At 52.7% G+C, this 15,429-nt stretch overlaps 10 protein-coding genes across 10 annotated transcripts; 7 read left to right on the top strand and 3 right to left on the bottom strand.

Annotated features, from left to right (window-relative positions):
- The first annotated feature begins 132 nt into the window (after positions 1-132).
- VC83_08715 (uncharacterized protein) lies at positions 133-1,212 on the top strand. Its single transcript, XM_024472260.1, has 4 exons — positions 133-415; positions 469-473; positions 542-621; positions 687-1,212. Exons 1-4 carry the CDS (start codon positions 383-385, stop codon positions 1,019-1,021), a joined length of 453 nt encoding a protein of 150 aa, XP_024320331.1. The 5' UTR covers positions 133-382; the 3' UTR covers positions 1,022-1,212.
- On the bottom strand, positions 1,213-2,418 carry VC83_08714 (uncharacterized protein). Its single transcript, XM_024472259.1, has one exon. The coding sequence runs from the start codon at positions 2,353-2,355 to the stop codon at positions 1,642-1,644; it is 714 nt and encodes a 237-aa protein (XP_024320332.1). The 5' UTR covers positions 2,356-2,418; the 3' UTR covers positions 1,213-1,641.
- A 696-nt stretch (positions 2,419-3,114) lies between these two features.
- On the top strand, positions 3,115-3,933 carry BUD32 (serine/threonine-protein kinase bud32; the record flags this gene model as incomplete). The annotated part of the gene is made up of 1 exon (XM_024472258.1): positions 3,115-3,933. One exon carries the CDS (start codon positions 3,115-3,117, stop codon positions 3,931-3,933), a length of 819 nt encoding a protein of 272 aa, XP_024320335.1.
- A 257-nt stretch (positions 3,934-4,190) lies between these two features.
- VC83_08712 (uncharacterized protein) lies at positions 4,191-5,226 on the bottom strand (the record flags this gene model as incomplete). The annotated part of the gene is made up of 2 exons (XM_024472257.1): positions 4,191-5,109; positions 5,201-5,226. The coding sequence occupies 2 exons, from the start codon at positions 5,224-5,226 to the stop codon at positions 4,191-4,193; spliced, it is 945 nt and encodes a 314-aa protein (XP_024320336.1).
- Positions 5,227-5,926: 700 nt separating this feature from the next.
- On the top strand, positions 5,927-6,862 carry VAS2 (AP-1 adaptor complex sigma subunit Aps1; the record flags this gene model as incomplete). The annotated part of the gene is made up of 5 exons (XM_024472256.1): positions 5,927-5,937; positions 6,018-6,051; positions 6,103-6,220; positions 6,273-6,547; positions 6,815-6,862. 5 exons carry the CDS (start codon positions 5,927-5,929, stop codon positions 6,860-6,862), a joined length of 486 nt encoding a protein of 161 aa, XP_024320333.1.
- Positions 6,863-7,538: 676 nt separating this feature from the next.
- On the top strand, positions 7,539-8,621 carry MAF1 (RNA polymerase III-inhibiting protein maf1; the record flags this gene model as incomplete). The annotated part of the gene is made up of 1 exon (XM_024472255.1): positions 7,539-8,621. The coding sequence occupies one exon, from the start codon at positions 7,539-7,541 to the stop codon at positions 8,619-8,621; it is 1,083 nt and encodes a 360-aa protein (XP_024320334.1).
- A 652-nt stretch (positions 8,622-9,273) lies between these two features.
- Positions 9,274-9,720, bottom strand: SNU13 (RNA binding protein snu13; the record flags this gene model as incomplete). The annotated part of the gene is made up of 2 exons (XM_024472254.1): positions 9,274-9,632; positions 9,693-9,720. The coding sequence occupies 2 exons, from the start codon at positions 9,718-9,720 to the stop codon at positions 9,274-9,276; spliced, it is 387 nt and encodes a 128-aa protein (XP_024320383.1).
- Positions 9,721-9,976: 256 nt separating this feature from the next.
- On the top strand, positions 9,977-11,229 carry VMA3 (H(+)-transporting V0 sector ATPase subunit c). The gene is made up of 5 exons (XM_024472253.1): positions 9,977-10,125; positions 10,257-10,269; positions 10,386-10,515; positions 10,570-10,830; positions 10,883-11,229. The coding sequence occupies exons 1-5, from the start codon at positions 10,109-10,111 to the stop codon at positions 10,945-10,947; spliced, it is 486 nt and encodes a 161-aa protein (XP_024320382.1). The 5' UTR covers positions 9,977-10,108; the 3' UTR covers positions 10,948-11,229.
- Positions 11,230-11,546: 317 nt separating this feature from the next.
- VC83_08707 (uncharacterized protein) lies at positions 11,547-12,780 on the top strand. Its single transcript, XM_024472252.1, has 3 exons — positions 11,547-12,268; positions 12,348-12,393; positions 12,473-12,780. Exons 1-3 carry the CDS (start codon positions 11,783-11,785, stop codon positions 12,511-12,513), a joined length of 573 nt encoding a protein of 190 aa, XP_024320377.1. The 5' UTR covers positions 11,547-11,782; the 3' UTR covers positions 12,514-12,780.
- A 716-nt stretch (positions 12,781-13,496) lies between these two features.
- VC83_08706 (uncharacterized protein) lies at positions 13,497-14,656 on the top strand (the record flags this gene model as incomplete). The annotated part of the gene is made up of 2 exons (XM_024472251.1): positions 13,497-14,269; positions 14,329-14,656. The coding sequence occupies 2 exons, from the start codon at positions 13,497-13,499 to the stop codon at positions 14,654-14,656; spliced, it is 1,101 nt and encodes a 366-aa protein (XP_024320376.1).
- Between the last annotated feature and the right edge of the window lie 773 nt (positions 14,657-15,429).

Below are 15,429 nucleotides of genomic sequence, written 5' to 3'. Positions count from 1 at the left end.
ATTCTGTGCCGCGCATTCAAATTAAGGGCACGCACATGTCAAATGGTGTTTTGTGGCGTTCCCTCACTTATCGTATTAGAGATGGCACCTCATCAGCGATAAGGCAAGGAACCAACAGGTGGGGGAGCTAGCTGGCCTTGCAGAATTGCAGACCGACACAGACCACGAAGCACATTGTTATACATACGACATATAGCTCCTTCTTGCATTTAAAATTTGTTGACATCCATTAAAATGGTATGTAAATCACCCATCCCCTGGGCAGCATGAGCAAGAAGCTGACAGTTTCGACCAGGGGGAACACACCGCACCCCACGCCGAAGCATCGACCTTCAAAGAAGGCGTCTCCAGGGCAGATGCCTACAAGCAGGTTCTAGAGCAGATGAAGGGCCTCATGGAAGGCCAAAGGAACTGGGTAAGTCTCCATGCCCCTCCAACCTCCCAACCCAAACCCTAACACATCCACAGGTCTGGTAAGTACCCCCCCCCCCCCCCTTTCCCCCAACCCCGCAATCTCAACCAACTCACCCCCTCCCCCCAGCAACCTCGCAAACGCCTCCTCCCTCCTCTGGCACGCCTACAAATCTCTCCCCGCCCCCCTAAACGAAGTAAACTGGACCGGTATGCCCCCTCCACCTACCCCCCCCCCCCTCCAAACCCTCAACTACACTAACACCCCCCACCAGGCTTCTACGCCCTCGACCGCACCACCCCCTCCCAGCTCATCCTCGGCCCCTTCCACGGCCAAGTCGCCTGCCAAACCATCGCCTTCACGCGCGGCGTGTGCGGCTACGCTGCCACGCACAAGACTATCCAGGTCGTCAATAACGTTGAGGCGTTTCCGAACCACATTGCCTGCGACGGCGCGACGAAGAGCGAGGTTGTGGTGCCGCTGTTGGTGGATGGTGAGGTGGTCGCGGTGCTGGATGTCGATTGTGCGGTGCTGAGTGGGTTTGATGAGGAGGATGCGCTGGCACTGTATGAGTTGGCGGAGCTGCTGGCGAAGGGGTGTGATTGGTAAGTATGGATCTTGGATATGGAACGAACTTAAAAGTGGAATTGGCGAATGGATGAGGTGGTCATATGCTATGGTATCTCGACGATGCTACAGATGACTTAGATCGGAACTAGATATCAATTCATACGATGAATTTGATACGAATCATTTGGTTAAACATATTTCTTTCGTTAAATGGATTGAATTAAGTATAAATGTTTCTATCTACATCGAATTGAATCGTGCCTGCTCGTTCGTAAATGTTAGAAATGGGTATATATATCGCCACTCATGGCCCCGCCCGAATACTCCAAGCTGTTCTTCTCATCTTCTCATCTGCTCATCTATCATGAACGTAACTCCTACACCGTAATGTCATACACAGTTCTCGAACTACAAGGACACGTAGTCCCGGCCCCTTCTTCGCCCTTGTAAATGCTAGAAATGCCGGAAGTCTTCATATAGCTCTTAGTTTCCACGGTTTGTCGTCTAGTTCGTCGTCCTTGTGTGGTTGTGGGCACTCGTCGTCCCTTGCGTCCCCGAATCGGGTGGTATGGTGAATATAACTCCTAGTCTCTGCTCCTGGATCCTCTCCGGAAAATCATCCTTTAAACGCCATTAGATCAGTTCCCCATGCCATCCGCTCAAGGCAGATTCGCCATCGCAGCATCGATACTCGCATGCCTCTTATGCATCAACGGGCTCATCTGGAGCTCATTCACCACGCTCGCCCACCCCATCTTCTGCGCCCCTCCAATTTGAGTATTACTATGCCCCATCGCCTGCGTCGTCAGCCTCCTCAGCGGCGGCTTCCGCACAATCCCCTCCGTAAGCGCATGATGGAGATGTGGCCTCAACGCCATCTTCGGCACACTCCTTTCCGGCGACTTCTCCACAACAGGCTTATCAGGCACCACTGACCCCGCCGCAAGCAGCCCCATATACAGAACCAGGAAGCGAGTCCGTAGCAGGTCAAGCCGCCTCACGCGCTGCTCCAGCTGCAGCCGGTTGGACGCCCACAGCAGCCTCGCGCTGGCGCGCAGCCGTGTCCCCGACTCGCCGATGAGCAGCCTGTTGAGGTCTTCGCGCAGGTCGTCGCCGCATTTCTGGATCTCGTGCAGGAGCCGGTTCAGGCGGATCTTGTCTTCGAGGCGGGGGACGCGCGCAATGTCGCGGTCGTATGATTCGTTCTCTTGAATGGAGAAGTCGGCGGCGTCGAGGAAGGTGGGGAGCTCGAGGGGGGCGGAGAGGTAGGCGGAGGTGTAGGAGGTGGTTGTTTGTGCGATGACGAGGATGGAGAGGGCGAGGGCCGCGAGGATGAGGGTGAGGGCGGTAAGGGGGAGGTCGCTGGAAGCCATGGATGTGGTTCAGACCACCGTTGATGTTGGGTTGTTAGGTGTTGTTTGTTGTTTGTTGTTTGTTGTTTGTTGTTTGTTGTTTGTTGTTTGTTGTTTGTTGTTTGTTGTTTGTTGTTTGTTGTTTGTTGTTTGTTGTTTGTTGTTTGTTGTTTGTTGTTTGTTGTTTGTTGTTATGTTGGTGCTATTCTAACGGCATTGTCATGGCCGGACGGGGGGCCAGTACTCGCGGAATATTCGAGGGGGAGTATAGACGAGATGAGAGTGAATATTGAAGTGTTGAATTGGCGGATTTGTGAGGCCGACGAAGTTCATTCGTAATGGTGGCGATGTGAAGGTGAGGATGATTGGTTTTGGAGGACGGTGATACCCCTGCCTGTACATAGTAGACGTGGAGATTGGTGTAGACGATGCCAATAGGGATCTCATTACCGTGTCAAAATTGGCAATTTATGCAATTTGGGAGGAAATATTTGACCTCAACAATTAAAAGCATAACCCGTTTGAATTGGTTCAGACCTGGATAGCTTCCGCTGCAGACTGTAGCATTAGCATCGTTATGTTGCCGTTGTGTACTGGAAATCTGCGAATCCATAAATCCATCGATAGCGAGGCTGCGAGGCTTTAAAAGCGGGATCAACCGACCCCACGTCTGTCATCCATCCCACCACCAGAACAACAATTTCCAGCTCGACAACCCCTCCAGCTCTCCACGAATACAAATACAACCACAAACAGACACAAACACCACCCCCTCCCGCCATGGCGACTCCAGAGGCCCCCCTCCCCTCCACCGCCTCCGAACCCATCATCCCCCTCCCTACAATCCTCACCCACCCCTCCTCAACCCCCCCCACCCTCATCACCCAAGGCGCCGAAGCCCTCCTCTACAAATCCACCTACCTCCTCCCCACCCTCCCGTGCGCCCTCAAACACCGCCCCGCAAAACCCTACCGCCACCCCATCCTCGACGTCCGCCTCACCAAACACCGCATCCTCAGCGAGGCCCGCGTCCTCGCCAAGTGCCGCCGCGACGGCGTCCCCGTGCCGGCTGTGTATGCGCTCGATGCCGAGCTAAAGGGGGGGTGGATCGTGATGGAGTGGGTGGAGGGGGATGTGGTGCGCGTGGCGCTGAATCGGTGGTTGAGGAGGAGGAAGACGGAGGGGAAAGCGCTGGATGATAAGGAGGGGCAGGAGAGGGTGTTGAGGTTGATGACGATGGTGGGTACGGCGGTGGGGACGATGCATTCGGTGGGCGTGGTGCATGGGGACTTGACGACGAGTAATTTGATGCTTAGGCCGACGGCGGAGGGAGAGGCGAGTGGGCGTGTCGAGGATGATTTGGAGGGGGAGATTGTGTTGATTGATTTTGGGCTGGCGAGTCAGAGCACACAAGACGAAGATCGGGCTGTTGACCTATATGTCCTGGAAAGAGCGTTTGGAAGTACACACCCTGGCACGGAGGCGCTCTTTGGGGAGGTACTGAGGGCGTACGGGGAGAGCTTTAAAGGGGCTAAAGTGACGCTGAAGAAGTTGGAGGACGTGAGGATGCGGGGTAGGAAGAGGAGCATGCTGGGTTAGAAACAGAAAAAGTCATACAGAAATCATACAGCGGACATAAGACATGCATCATGGCAGAAGCTGGGCTATTCATATAAACGCAATCAACGCAAGGCTATGTCTATACCACTTGCCATCATCGATACCGCCGTCTTCTTGCGCTCTCCAAGAATCTCAATATGTGCGTCGTTATACCATATACCAAAAACGCCGTGGGTTGACCGTATCAGTAATCCCAATGCAAAGTTCCCTCCAAAAACCCTCTTTATATGTAATGCTCATTCAGCCAGCTCCGCTGCGGCGAAATACCCCTTGTTCTCGACCACGCCTCTGTCGCGCACCACCGCGGTGTACTTCGCAACCCACTTTGGTGTAATCTCGCTCGTGCTCCCGTCCGCTGAACGCTTCACCTCCGAAATGACACCTGCGCCATTAGGACCCTGTCCTAGCAACTCTCGCAGTGTTCCGCTCGGTAGGATCTCGCTGCAGTCGTTGTGGGTCAAGAGCTCGAGTTTCTCCTGCTTTGCCAATTGGATCAGGGGTGGCGGGACGTTGCAGCAGTCTCGGACGTTGATCTGGTCGACAACAGGACGTATCTTGACCTTCGACATGAACCTGGACAGTTTCTCGCTGCCGAACTCCGCAAGACCCAGCTTCTTCACAACCCCTCGCTCATGAAGCGCCTCCATTGTTGGCCAGGTTGCCAACTCCTCCTCATCATTTCCCTGCTCCGAGTTCTTCTGGTCGGCAGCGTACTCGCAATCGCCGTCAAAGGACATTCCGTAGAACGAAACAATCAATAAGTCGATGGTCTCAACTCCCAATTCCTTCAAGACCAAGTCCACCGCATCCTTGGTAATCTGCTCACGCTCCTCCAGGGACGCCTTGGGCAGGAAGAACAATTTGACCGTGATATCATACTGGCTCCTCTCCTCGGCTAGCCCGGACAGCGTCCAGTCGATTGTGGGTATGTATAAACCGCTATGGTCTCTCGTCGTCCAGGTCGAAGTCGCCGGTCGCGATGGATCTTTCGTCTCCTCCAGGCCGTCGACTGGCGGGGTTGGAGAGGCGGAGAGTGGGGGGGAGTAATCCTGCTGGGCGGCGGCGAAATTAGTGCGCAGCGAGTTTACCAGCTCCTGGTTCGACTTTCCCCCTCCATTTCTGCGAATAATGGAGGAGACTCCATTCATAATATTGCTGTAAGGTCTTAAGTTAGCTTGGGGTAACAAGGTAGCACGAAAGTCGCGCAAAAAAAGTTCAGGGTCCAGCGCTGGATCGACAGCCTTACGAGGTGGAAAGGATCAGCCTTGTCATGATGATGAATTTGTAATCCAACAAAAGACCAGTATTATGAGGATGAGGATGGAGACGGAGATGTCGCAACTCTGCTAATTGCTTATGTCTTTTGCTAGCGACTCCAGACAGGGCGTAGGGCGTGTGAAGGTACCAGAGCGATTTTCTTGGTTATCCCGCAAATTCTGGTGTCGTCAACGATTCCCGTCCCTAAAGGGTCGGCGGTACTCTATATGAGGGGCGGAGTTCGTTATCAGACAGCGAGCGAATCGGGGAATCCTTCGTATAAGCCAGCAATAGTTTCTGGAGTATGGAGTTGTAAGAAGTGAGATATTAAATCGAGCAGACGATCCGAAGGACTAGCAATGTAAGGCAGTAAGTAATTTCGAATAAAATGGCATCCCGTTGTTGTTTTGTTGTACTCCGTAACTTGTCGGACTTGGGGATCAATTTTGCTTTTGCTTTTGCTTTTCTCACCCACTTCCGCGCGTTAGAGGGACATTTGGCCGCGCCCGCGTTACAGCGAGAACTTACCTAATTTGAACGGTGCGACCGCTCCCCCCAACTCCCCCCAACTGCCGCCACCAAACTGCCCCGACACTACGACAACTCGAGGTTTTAGCCGCAACAATAATACCATCTACAGTGTCGACGAAACCTACATTGACCCCGCCGATTATATCATCAGAGACAGAACTGGCTCTGCTGATTTGATGCGCTGATGGCCATCAGGTGAGCCCTTAGTTTCCCAGTTCCCAGCTGCCTCACGCGCCCCTGGCCCCAGTCAGGACATGGCTGACCGTCCCTCGAAGTTACCTCATCCTGCTCTCAAGGCAGGGTAAAGTCGTATGCGCCCCCTCTCTCTGTTTCGCCAAACTTATATACTGATGGTCATAGCGTCTTGCCAAATGGTTCACGACGCTGTCGCCGAAAGAGAAGGCCAAGATCATCAAGGATGTCTCGCAGCTAGTCCTGGCACGGCGCACGCGCATGTGCAACTTCCTCGAATATAAAGGTCATACCCCTCATATGCTAGCACCTTGAACTGCGGGCTGACTCTTCTCCAGACTCGAAAATCGTGTACCGCCGATACGCCTCGCTCTTCTTCATCGCCGGCTGCGCTTCGACGGACAACGAGCTCATCACCCTCGAGATCGTGCACAGATACGTCGAGCAGATGGACAAGTACTACGGGAACGTCTGCGAACTCGACATCATCTTCAACTTCCAAAAGGCATACTTCATACTGGACGAGCTGTTATTGGCTGGGGAGATGCAGGAGAGCAGTAAGAAGAACGTCTTAAGGACGATAGGGCAGCAGGATAGCTTGGAAGAAATGGAGGTGAGTCCAGCACAATACTTCTCATAACCCCATCGCCCTCAGCTACCACCATGCCACCTCCTCTCCTCCCCATACCAGCCACCCTGATCCTTTCGGCTGATTCCATTCCCCCACTCCAGGTTGAAGAGGAAATCACGAAGATCATGTAGCAAAACATAGATTTGCATTGGCAACGGCGTTTAGGACCATCGGCGCCTGGGACTGTATCTACCCAAAATACATACAATTCATTGATTTGCGTCCACTGACAATGGTCTTGTGTCTTAGGCAGAGGAACAGGTAAGTAACGAGCTAAAAAGCGCTGGCCTCATGTGAGAAAGCTTGAAGTGGAAGGTTGAAGTGGAGGGTTGAAGTGGAGGGAGGGATAAAAGGATAGGCATATGCCGCTGCGTAATAAAAGGGGCCGACGGTCCATCCCTATCTCTTTGTCATAATCCATAGTTTTCAATGCCATGGATTGAAAATGTACGGACTAGCCGCTGAAGTTTATGAACAATGACACGAACGCCTTCCAAGACGTGCCAGTTTGATTCGTCGGCCAAGTTCCCCAAGCAATCGCACGTGATGTGATGTGGCTTATCATCCTTTGCCGATAGACGGCATCCACCCGAATCCGGTCGTGACGCCTACTTGTCTATCCTTGGATCTGCCATCCATATCATACAACCCCGCAGGACGCGACAATCACTCTGTACAAACTCCTCCACGGCCCTCCCTTATAACATGTTGTTCCAGCAATTGCCAGCTTCCATTGCCTGCTAGACGTTTATCGTCTGGCCGATTACACTCTGATTCCGCCTGTGCACCCAGCTCAGGTTGAAACCAGCCGCTCGTCATCAGCTACAACAGGCCTCAGATCAGCCTTGCTTTACACTGTTCTTATCGCGCGACCTTGTGGGCCCACCGATCGCGCGTTGATGCGGACTCTGAGCCCCGGATTATAAAGACGTCAACTGCCATACCACAAGCGTACTGAGTATATGCAGCAACCATGAAGGCAGGTTTCACTTCTAAGCTCTCGCCTTCGCGACACATCAAGCCCGAAATACTAACGCAGGGCCTTCAGTTCCTCCCACTACGCGACTTCGACGACGTCACCAGCGCGTTGAACTTCAACACCCCCGATTGCCATGTCGTTGGCGGCTGCGATCTGTACACCACAAAGGCTGCTGGCTCCGATAAGAAGCTCTATCGCAATATCGAAAACTCCCTAGAGTCGCAATACGAATCCTTGCTCCGGCTGTCAGCCTCGTTCTCTCCCCCACAATCATCCGCGCCGGCATCGCTCGATCTGAGTAGGTCAAGTCCATTCGGGCCCCTGAGCCAGATATCAAGTCGTCGGACTTTCGCATATCTGATCGCCACGCTGAATGCCAGTCACCCTGACTATGACTTCTCTCATATCCTGCGACCCACGGATTTCAGGCGGGAGCGAAGCCTGAAGGCAGTGATGAACAACATCGATTCAACGATGTACAACTTGAGGCCGAGCCCCAGCGCTTCCCTTGAACTCCCACCGCCACCTAAAGGCGCGTCTGCGGCGCCAGCTAGCCAGGCGTGGGGACCTCGTATGTGGACCGTCATTGACAAGGAGATGACTCTCAAGGAGTGCTCCGTCTACTGCTGGTCGCCAGAGGAATCCGAGTGGGACGGCGAAGAAGGCTCCATCTGGAGCGTGCACTATCTCTTTTTCAACAAGGCCCGAAAGCGCGTTGCCTACATCTATGTCCGCGGCATCCCTATCATGACTCACAGCCCCAGACTCGGGTTTCCAAAACGCAGCGCCAGTGGCGTGAGTAGGGAGAGCGGGGCGAACAAGCGTGCTCGGTACTGGCTTGGCGACAAGGCCGATAATGCCACAGGCCATCCGGACGACGATGACATTGAGCGGAAGGACGACTGGACGGTGTCGGAAGAGTTCGATCTGAACAATGATGATGATGATTTTATATCAGACCTTGATGTCTTCTCTGATGACTATGATGACGAAGCAGATGACGAAGACGAGGACCAGGATCTGAAGGCGCCCGTACGCGGGGTTAGTGAGGAGGTCGCTGCGGAGATGGAGATTTGAGCTCCTCGAGGGAGCTGTATTCGAACATGTGATTTCTTATGGTTTTGTTTCTTTTGGGACAGGCGTTTCGGACCGATGGCAACGGTCCGCCACACTGTACCCGATACCACTGATGCGTTTGAACTTTTTTTTTGCTTTTCTTTTTCACGTTAGATCCTAGGGAGGACAGCCTGGCTGGATTGGTGGGAGTGTTCAACGGGTGGAAGGATACTGGTGGTACATACCTGTGTTCGGTGATTTCTCTGGCTGGTGAGAGCGGCCTGGGACTTGGCGCCACCGAGGTATATACCTAATGCTTGCATGAACGTCGTTAGAAATTGAAACTCAACTTTCATCTTAGCTGTTGATTAATGCCGTGCCTGTGAGTAATGGTTAGTCGACATGTCACGTAGAAATTCACACACTAGTTCTTCCTGTGTCACAAGGAATCTCATTCACAAGTGATAACGGGAATTGAACATATTTTTGAGTGATCAAGAGATTTCTTTTGCATTTATCTGCACCCCACCAATGATCGCATCGATTGTTAGCAGATTGTATAAATCAAATCAGAAAAAACCCCCCACGCCGTGTACGAAAGCCCAAACTCCCGTCGCATTCCAGCGACAGAAATTTCAGAAAGACTTCGTTTGCACCCGTCCACAGGCATAATCTAGATCATCAATCTCTCGACCTTGTCCTTGAGAGCGCGGATCTGGTTCATGAGATCAGACGCCTCGTTGGTGGTGATGCTGGTCGCGATGACGGCGCGGGACACACCGCAGGCGCGGCCGAGCGCGGTCTTGGAGGGGACGTAGACGTATGGCACGTTCTTGTCCTCGCAGAGGAGGGGAAGGTGGAGGAGGATGGCCAGAGGGGCGGTGTCGGCGGCGAGGATGATGATCTCGGAGATTCCGCGGTTGAGCGTCTTGGTCGACTCGTTGGCGCCCTTCTTCAGCTGGCGGTGGTGGCTGGCCTGCTGGACGATGTCGAGGATCTCTTGGGTGAGGGCCGTGTCGGCGACGGGCCAGGCTGGGGGTGGATGTTAGATTCTGTGCGGGATGAAAAAGTTGGTGAGGGAGCGAAACTTACCGGCACCAGAGTTCTGCTCGTCAGACATGTTGGAGGTTTGGTTGAAGGTAGTTTGTTAGATGATGAATTTGAAGTAAGCTTGCAGGGTTCCTTGCGTTGGCTCGCCCTGTGTGCTTTGAAAAAAAAAAACTTTGGGGTTGTAGTTGTGGTTGGAGGCAGTGAAAATAATTCCAACCCTCAAAAATAGATAGCGCTAGTCCCGAATCGATACTAGCGTCGTTTAACCAACCGAGCCACGAGTAGGTAAGCAGGTGGAACTTAAGAGAGAAACGACGACCTCCTGGAACATCGTCACGACAGAGATAGCCAGCTATAGCTCAATCGAAACCATCGCATACCCGCATTCCTTTTATCTCGAGCTCCATTGACCTTTTTGGCAACCAAAGATCCAAAGGATATCCTCATAAACCCTCGAAATGGCCACTGAACTTTGGTATGTACATTGAAAGCTTGTTTACGGAGGAGACCAACTACCCCGATCCACGATTGTCTTCACCACCCTATATTCATCTCCTTGATGATTCTCTGTCATCTGTCAACCTACTAACGATGTGTTCTCTATAGCCCCGTCTACGCTGTGAGTACCAACGCGCTTTTCGATACTCGTCAACCCTGTTACGAGATTGCCAAGCTGGCAACCGCCAACTTTCCATCACCGACTTGAAGAGCCTTCGACACTAATCTATGATATAGCCGTTCTTCGGAGCGATGGGCTGCACATCTGCCATCGTGTTCACCTGCTTTGGCGCAGCGTACGGAACCGCAAAGTCCGGTGTCGGAATTTCCGCCATGGGTGTCCTCCGCCCAGATCTGATCGTCAAGAGTATGCCAACATCTTCATCAAGAAACAACAACTAGATGCTAATTTCGAGGATAGACATTGTGCCCGTCATTATGGCTGGTATCATTGGTATATACGGTCTGGTCGTCTCAGTCCTGATCTCCGATGGACTGGTTCAGCAAATGCCCCTGTTCACCGGGTTCATCCAGCTTGGTGCCGGTCTTAGTGTTGGTCTGTCCGGTCTCGCGGCCGGTTTTGCGATTGGTATTGTCGGAGATGCGGGTGTTAGAGGAACTGCACAGCAGCCAAGGCTCTTCGTGGGGATGATTCTTATCCTCATTTTCGCCGAAGTCTTAGGTATGTTGCCCGATTGACTGTTCAAGATATCGAGTCTAACACTGTTTCACAGGTCTTTACGGTCTTATTGTTGCCCTCCTAATGAACTCGAAGGCCACTTTGGACGCCACTTGTTAAAGAGTCCAGTTTCGTGAAGTCGATCTAGCGGAGTGCCAATTAGCCAAACCGTGCCATGCACGCATTCTCCGCGAACAGGGTTAATAAGATGGCTGGTTTGGGATATATAGGGTGAACGATGGGGGTATCTGGAGACGGGGGAGCGGAGCGACCTCGTTGTTAACAACATGTGTATGTACTGCTGCATTTTTTCCTGTTTTTGGCGTTACGTTCCACATAGAAGGAGCTGGTAGTAGCCTTTCAGGTTGTGTATGGTACTTAGTCTACTTGTTTTATGCGCATATGTTCCCTGTGATTTGCATTGATCTCATAGACTACGTGGACCTCGTCCGTCCAAATTTGGCGGGAAGGTTGGTGCATTGGTGCCAATGATTGCACCGTACGTTGTTACCATGGGCATTTAGATCGCGCGTCGGGAGACGGAGCAAACGCAACTGTTGCAATGAGGCAATCGCAGTGACTAAATTTGACGACGACTCTACTTCAGAATTATTCAGATTGCTCTTAACACAGAAGGCACGTTATGTTGGCAGCTAATACTATAAGCTTCAAGAAAGAGTGTTATGGTGGTGCAAGAGGCGCTTATATATATAGCCGCCTTTCGTTGCCAGTAGGAGCTAGAACGAAGCACCCCGCAACCCCACCTCCGAGGCTCGGCAACGCATCTCCATTTACTCATAGTCCAACGCCCAAATCCATCTTGTATTTAAATAATTGAAGTCCTGTTTGGAATCTTCTTATTCAGAAACACTATCTCATATAAAGTTTCCCCATTTCAAAATCAATATCGTCACCGCATATCATCTCAGGAACATTCCTATTTCCCTACCCCACCATGCGTCTCCCATATGCCCCAAACAGCAAGGAAGGTCTCGACGAGGCGTCTGCAGCAATCTATGACCGCATAGCTGCCCGTCGGGGCCCTCGCCCGCTCCAGCCACTGGACCTCACCTTGTTCCACAGCCCCAACGTCGCAGATGGCTGGAACAGCTTCCTCGGTGCCATCAGAACCAAGACTAGCTTGCCAGATGATATCCGCGAGATTGCCATATGCAGGGTTGCTGTTCTTAACGGTGCAGCATATGAGTGGCTCAGCCATGCACCATTGGCTAAGAAGGGTGGGGTCAGCGAGGAGGGGATGAAGGGCTTGGGCAACCCTGAAGTGGCAGCAGCAACGAAGCGAGAGGGGTTTAGTGACAAGCAGTGGGCTGTCATTCGCTATACGGATGAGATGACGAGGAACGTGAAGATCCCCGAGGAGGTGTTTGGAGAACTGAAGAAACTGTTTTCGGAGCAGGAGGTTGTGGAAATCACGGCAACGGTATGTTCAACCCCTCTTCTCCTAGGTGAAACAAGGAGTGCCGGTTGGAGGAGCCGCGCTAAACTTTCATGTGCGATAGGTGGCTGCATATAATTGCGTCAGTAGATTCTTGGTGGCGTTAGACGGTGAGTGCTCTGCATTGTCCATGAGGCCCTGCCATCAGGTGGCATGGCCTTAATTGACTAGTGCTAATATATACCTTAGTGGGGGAACATAACAGCACCGAGATGACAGTGCCGCAATAAGACTCCGATACGACAATCTTCACAGGCACAGGAATGCGCTAAGGTCACAAAGCGGGCGAGCTTGGGGACCGCGGAAAAGCAGAGTCCATATGATTGTATGGTCCCTACGCAGGCATGTCAACAGTGCAGTGCGAAACTCGCACTGCACTATCAGTGTCGCACTGATAGTGTAAACAGTGCAGTCAGTGTAGTATTTCAGCCTTATTACGAGCCTTGAAAGTGTGGTAACTTGGGGAAAATCGCAATAGAATTACATGATGTTCAACTCTAGCTGTTCTATGCTACGATCCACACTCTCAGATCCAATTTTCTGAAGCATCTAGGACTTGATACACTCGAGCGCTTGTATGTGTAAAGCGTAAGCCTAAGGGTCTCACGGGAGTCCAGGGAACCAGGTCAGGAGGCAGGAAGGTATCGTATTCTGTAAGCACAATAGGTCTACGTAGATAAATCGACTATTGACTGGAGGCCTTCTTCCGAGGCCTCCAACCCCTTTTATCTATGCACCTTGTGCCCTATTTTACCGAGCCCTATGGGCCGCTTATGAAAGGGACCTCACGTGGTGGCACGTGATGGCCTTCCTTACAATTACCTCCCCTCTTAGAGGGATTGCCCTCAATTCCAAGGTTTCACAGCTAGGGCTTACTTGCCCTCCTGGCTTGTTTAGACTTTTTGTTTTGACCCAGGTGGTGGACTTGTTTGGGTGTGCGCTTGGTGGGCTGGTCCCGTGACCCCCCTTGGTTGCCGCGGCCACCCCCTTTGTTATGGGTCTCGCGCCAAACTCCTACTTCCATCCAAACTTCCTATCGAACTTCCTGCCACCTTCATCCTCACATCACCTTACTTCGCCTTTCACCCTCGATCTTAGTCCCAACCTTTGGGGCCTACACAGTTGCTTGTTTCTTTAAGGTAATCACTTCCTTTCCACCTGGATTGCAGGAGCTTATCGTTACGGATAGATCTCACATCGTCCAACCCTCATCATGGCTCCCAAGCCGAAGGGGAAGGCTCCAGTTACTACACCTCGCAAGCGACCAGCGGCCCAGATGTCCAGCTCTCCCGAGTCGCAGGCGCCCGCCACGCCTGTTCCTTCTGTTGTCGCCTCCTCCACATCACGTTCTCGCACTATCCGTCCGTATCATTCGCCTGAAGTTGAGGACGAAGCTGAGGATCTCGAAGGCTCCGTCGTTCCTGAGTCCGAGGCTCCAAAGGATGAGCGCACCGTGCTTGGATGGAAGGTCGCTGCCTGCTGTGAGGTTCCTGATTCTGCAGGACGCCTTCACGCTGGCTCCCGCCCGTGCTGCATGAAGTGTGCACACACGTATTACAACTTCCCAGGCCAGATGTGCTGGGTCCCTTCCAGCATGGCCAAGTGCGCAGACTGCCTTCGGGGCAACCACGCATGCATTCCAGTAAGGGACTCCCTCCTCATTGTTTGTTTGTACTTGGAAGGACACCCTATGAAGAAATGGGATAACCGGTGTGCAACCCAAGGAGAAGGATACATAGATCCCTTGGATATCGCTGGGTTCGAAGAGTTTCTTCGGGACCTCCATGTCGACCCAGCCAACCGACAACACATTGCGGCCTTGAAGTATAACGTCGCCCTACAATGGAAAGGGCAGAGCATCCGCAAGTTCGTGGCCTACCTTGAGGACCTCGAACGCGAGATGGAACCATATACTGAATCACAGAAGACTGTCCACCTTCTGACGAAGATTCACCCAGAGATGAGGCAGCAGCTCCTTGAAGGAGGGTACGCAGAGCGTTCCTCTACCCACAGGGACGCTATCATTAATATCCTGGCGATGTTAGAAATGACAAACCAGTGGGTAACAGAGAACTCCTACCGTTGACAAGCCCAACTCCAGGGAAGGAAGGAATACCTCCCAGGGCAGCTTTCCATTCCGAAAGGGCAACTCTGGCAGCCACAGGGCTCCCCAGCCCTCGGCCCAAGGAGAAAGAACACCCTTCTGGAATAGACACCGCCCACAAGACCAGCGGCCAGCGAGAGGGCAGGCCCCTACCCACTGTAGGGACGCTAGGCCAATCCCTAGCAGAATCAATTGTTATAACTGTGGCAAGGCGGGCCACCTCGCGAAGGAATGTCGAGGCCCACGCCAACACACAGGCCCAGGGGTGAGGAAATTGGACGCTTACACCCCCAAGAGGGAGTGACTCCCAGCAGAACCCCAGAAGCCTACGGCGCAGCGTCGAATGGAGATCGAGGTAGAGGTGCAGGTAGGGCCCGGATGGCACAAGGCAAGAGCCCTCCTTGACTCAGGATCTGACGCGTCCACCATCCACCCTCTGTTTGCCAAAGAGAAGGGTTTGGAGTGCTGGGATAGGGCACCGCCACAGGCAAGGGCAGTCGATTGAAAAGAGGTTGTGATATATGGAGCGGCCACCACCCAGGTCCGAGCTAGGGACCACTTTCAAAGGGAATGTGTGGTCACCCAGACCCTCCTTTCCATGGACACCCCAGGAGTAGACGTCATCCTTGGGATGGATTGGATGATGCAGGTCAACCCCCAGATCGACTGGTGCGAACAGACCTGGTGCCAGCCCTTCGATATTGCGAGAGCCGAGGTGGCGGATATTGAAGAATGGGAGGAAGGTGATACTGCCTTCGTCTTGGCCTTAAACACAGACGATAGCGCAACTACCCAATGCCCGAAGGAATACAAGGACTATATTGACGTCTTCTCGGAGGAAAAGGCAGAAGAACTGCCAGAGCTGGGAAGGAAAACCCATGCCATCGATACTGGGACCCAGGAACCACCGTATGGGCCAGTATATAACCTATCGGAAACGGAGCTGGCCACGCTCCGTAAATACCTCGACGAGAGCGAGTGGATCCGAAGGAGCGTAATGTAACGCTGACTTCTAAACGATAGAAGATTCAGAGGTTTCTTG

The sequence above is a fragment of the Pseudogymnoascus destructans genome, assembly GCF_001641265.1.
Source record: "Pseudogymnoascus destructans isolate 20631-21 unplaced genomic scaffold scaffold_27, whole genome shotgun sequence".
NCBI classification, from domain to species: domain Eukaryota; kingdom Fungi; phylum Ascomycota; class Leotiomycetes; order Thelebolales; family Thelebolaceae; genus Pseudogymnoascus; species Pseudogymnoascus destructans.
Note: the sequence above shows the minus strand (reverse complement) of the source record. Positions and strands in the feature narration are given on the sequence as shown.

Coding starts and splice junctions, on each gene's coding strand:
- VC83_08707 (XM_024472252.1), top strand. CDS start 11,783: ATGCGTCTCCCATATGCCCCAAACAGCAAGGAAGGTCTCGACGAGGCG. Junction 12,269..12,347: donor TTGTGGAAATCACGGCAACG/GTATGTTCAACC, acceptor CATGTGCGATAG/GTGGCTGCATATAATTGCGT. Junction 12,394..12,472: donor ATTCTTGGTGGCGTTAGACG/GTGAGTGCTCTG, acceptor TATATACCTTAG/TGGGGGAACATAACAGCACC.
- VMA3 (XM_024472253.1), top strand. Junction 10,516..10,569: donor CCCAGATCTGATCGTCAAGA/GTATGCCAACAT, acceptor TTTCGAGGATAG/ACATTGTGCCCGTCATTATG. Junction 10,831..10,882: donor CATTTTCGCCGAAGTCTTAG/GTATGTTGCCCG, acceptor ACTGTTTCACAG/GTCTTTACGGTCTTATTGTT.
- VC83_08714 (XM_024472259.1), bottom strand. CDS start 2,355: ATGGCTTCCAGCGACCTCCCCCTTACCGCCCTCACCCTCATCCTCGCG.
- VC83_08715 (XM_024472260.1), top strand. CDS start 383: ATGAAGGGCCTCATGGAAGGCCAAAGGAACTGG. Junction 622..686: donor AAACGAAGTAAACTGGACCG/GTATGCCCCCTC, acceptor ACCCCCCACCAG/GCTTCTACGCCCTCGACCGC.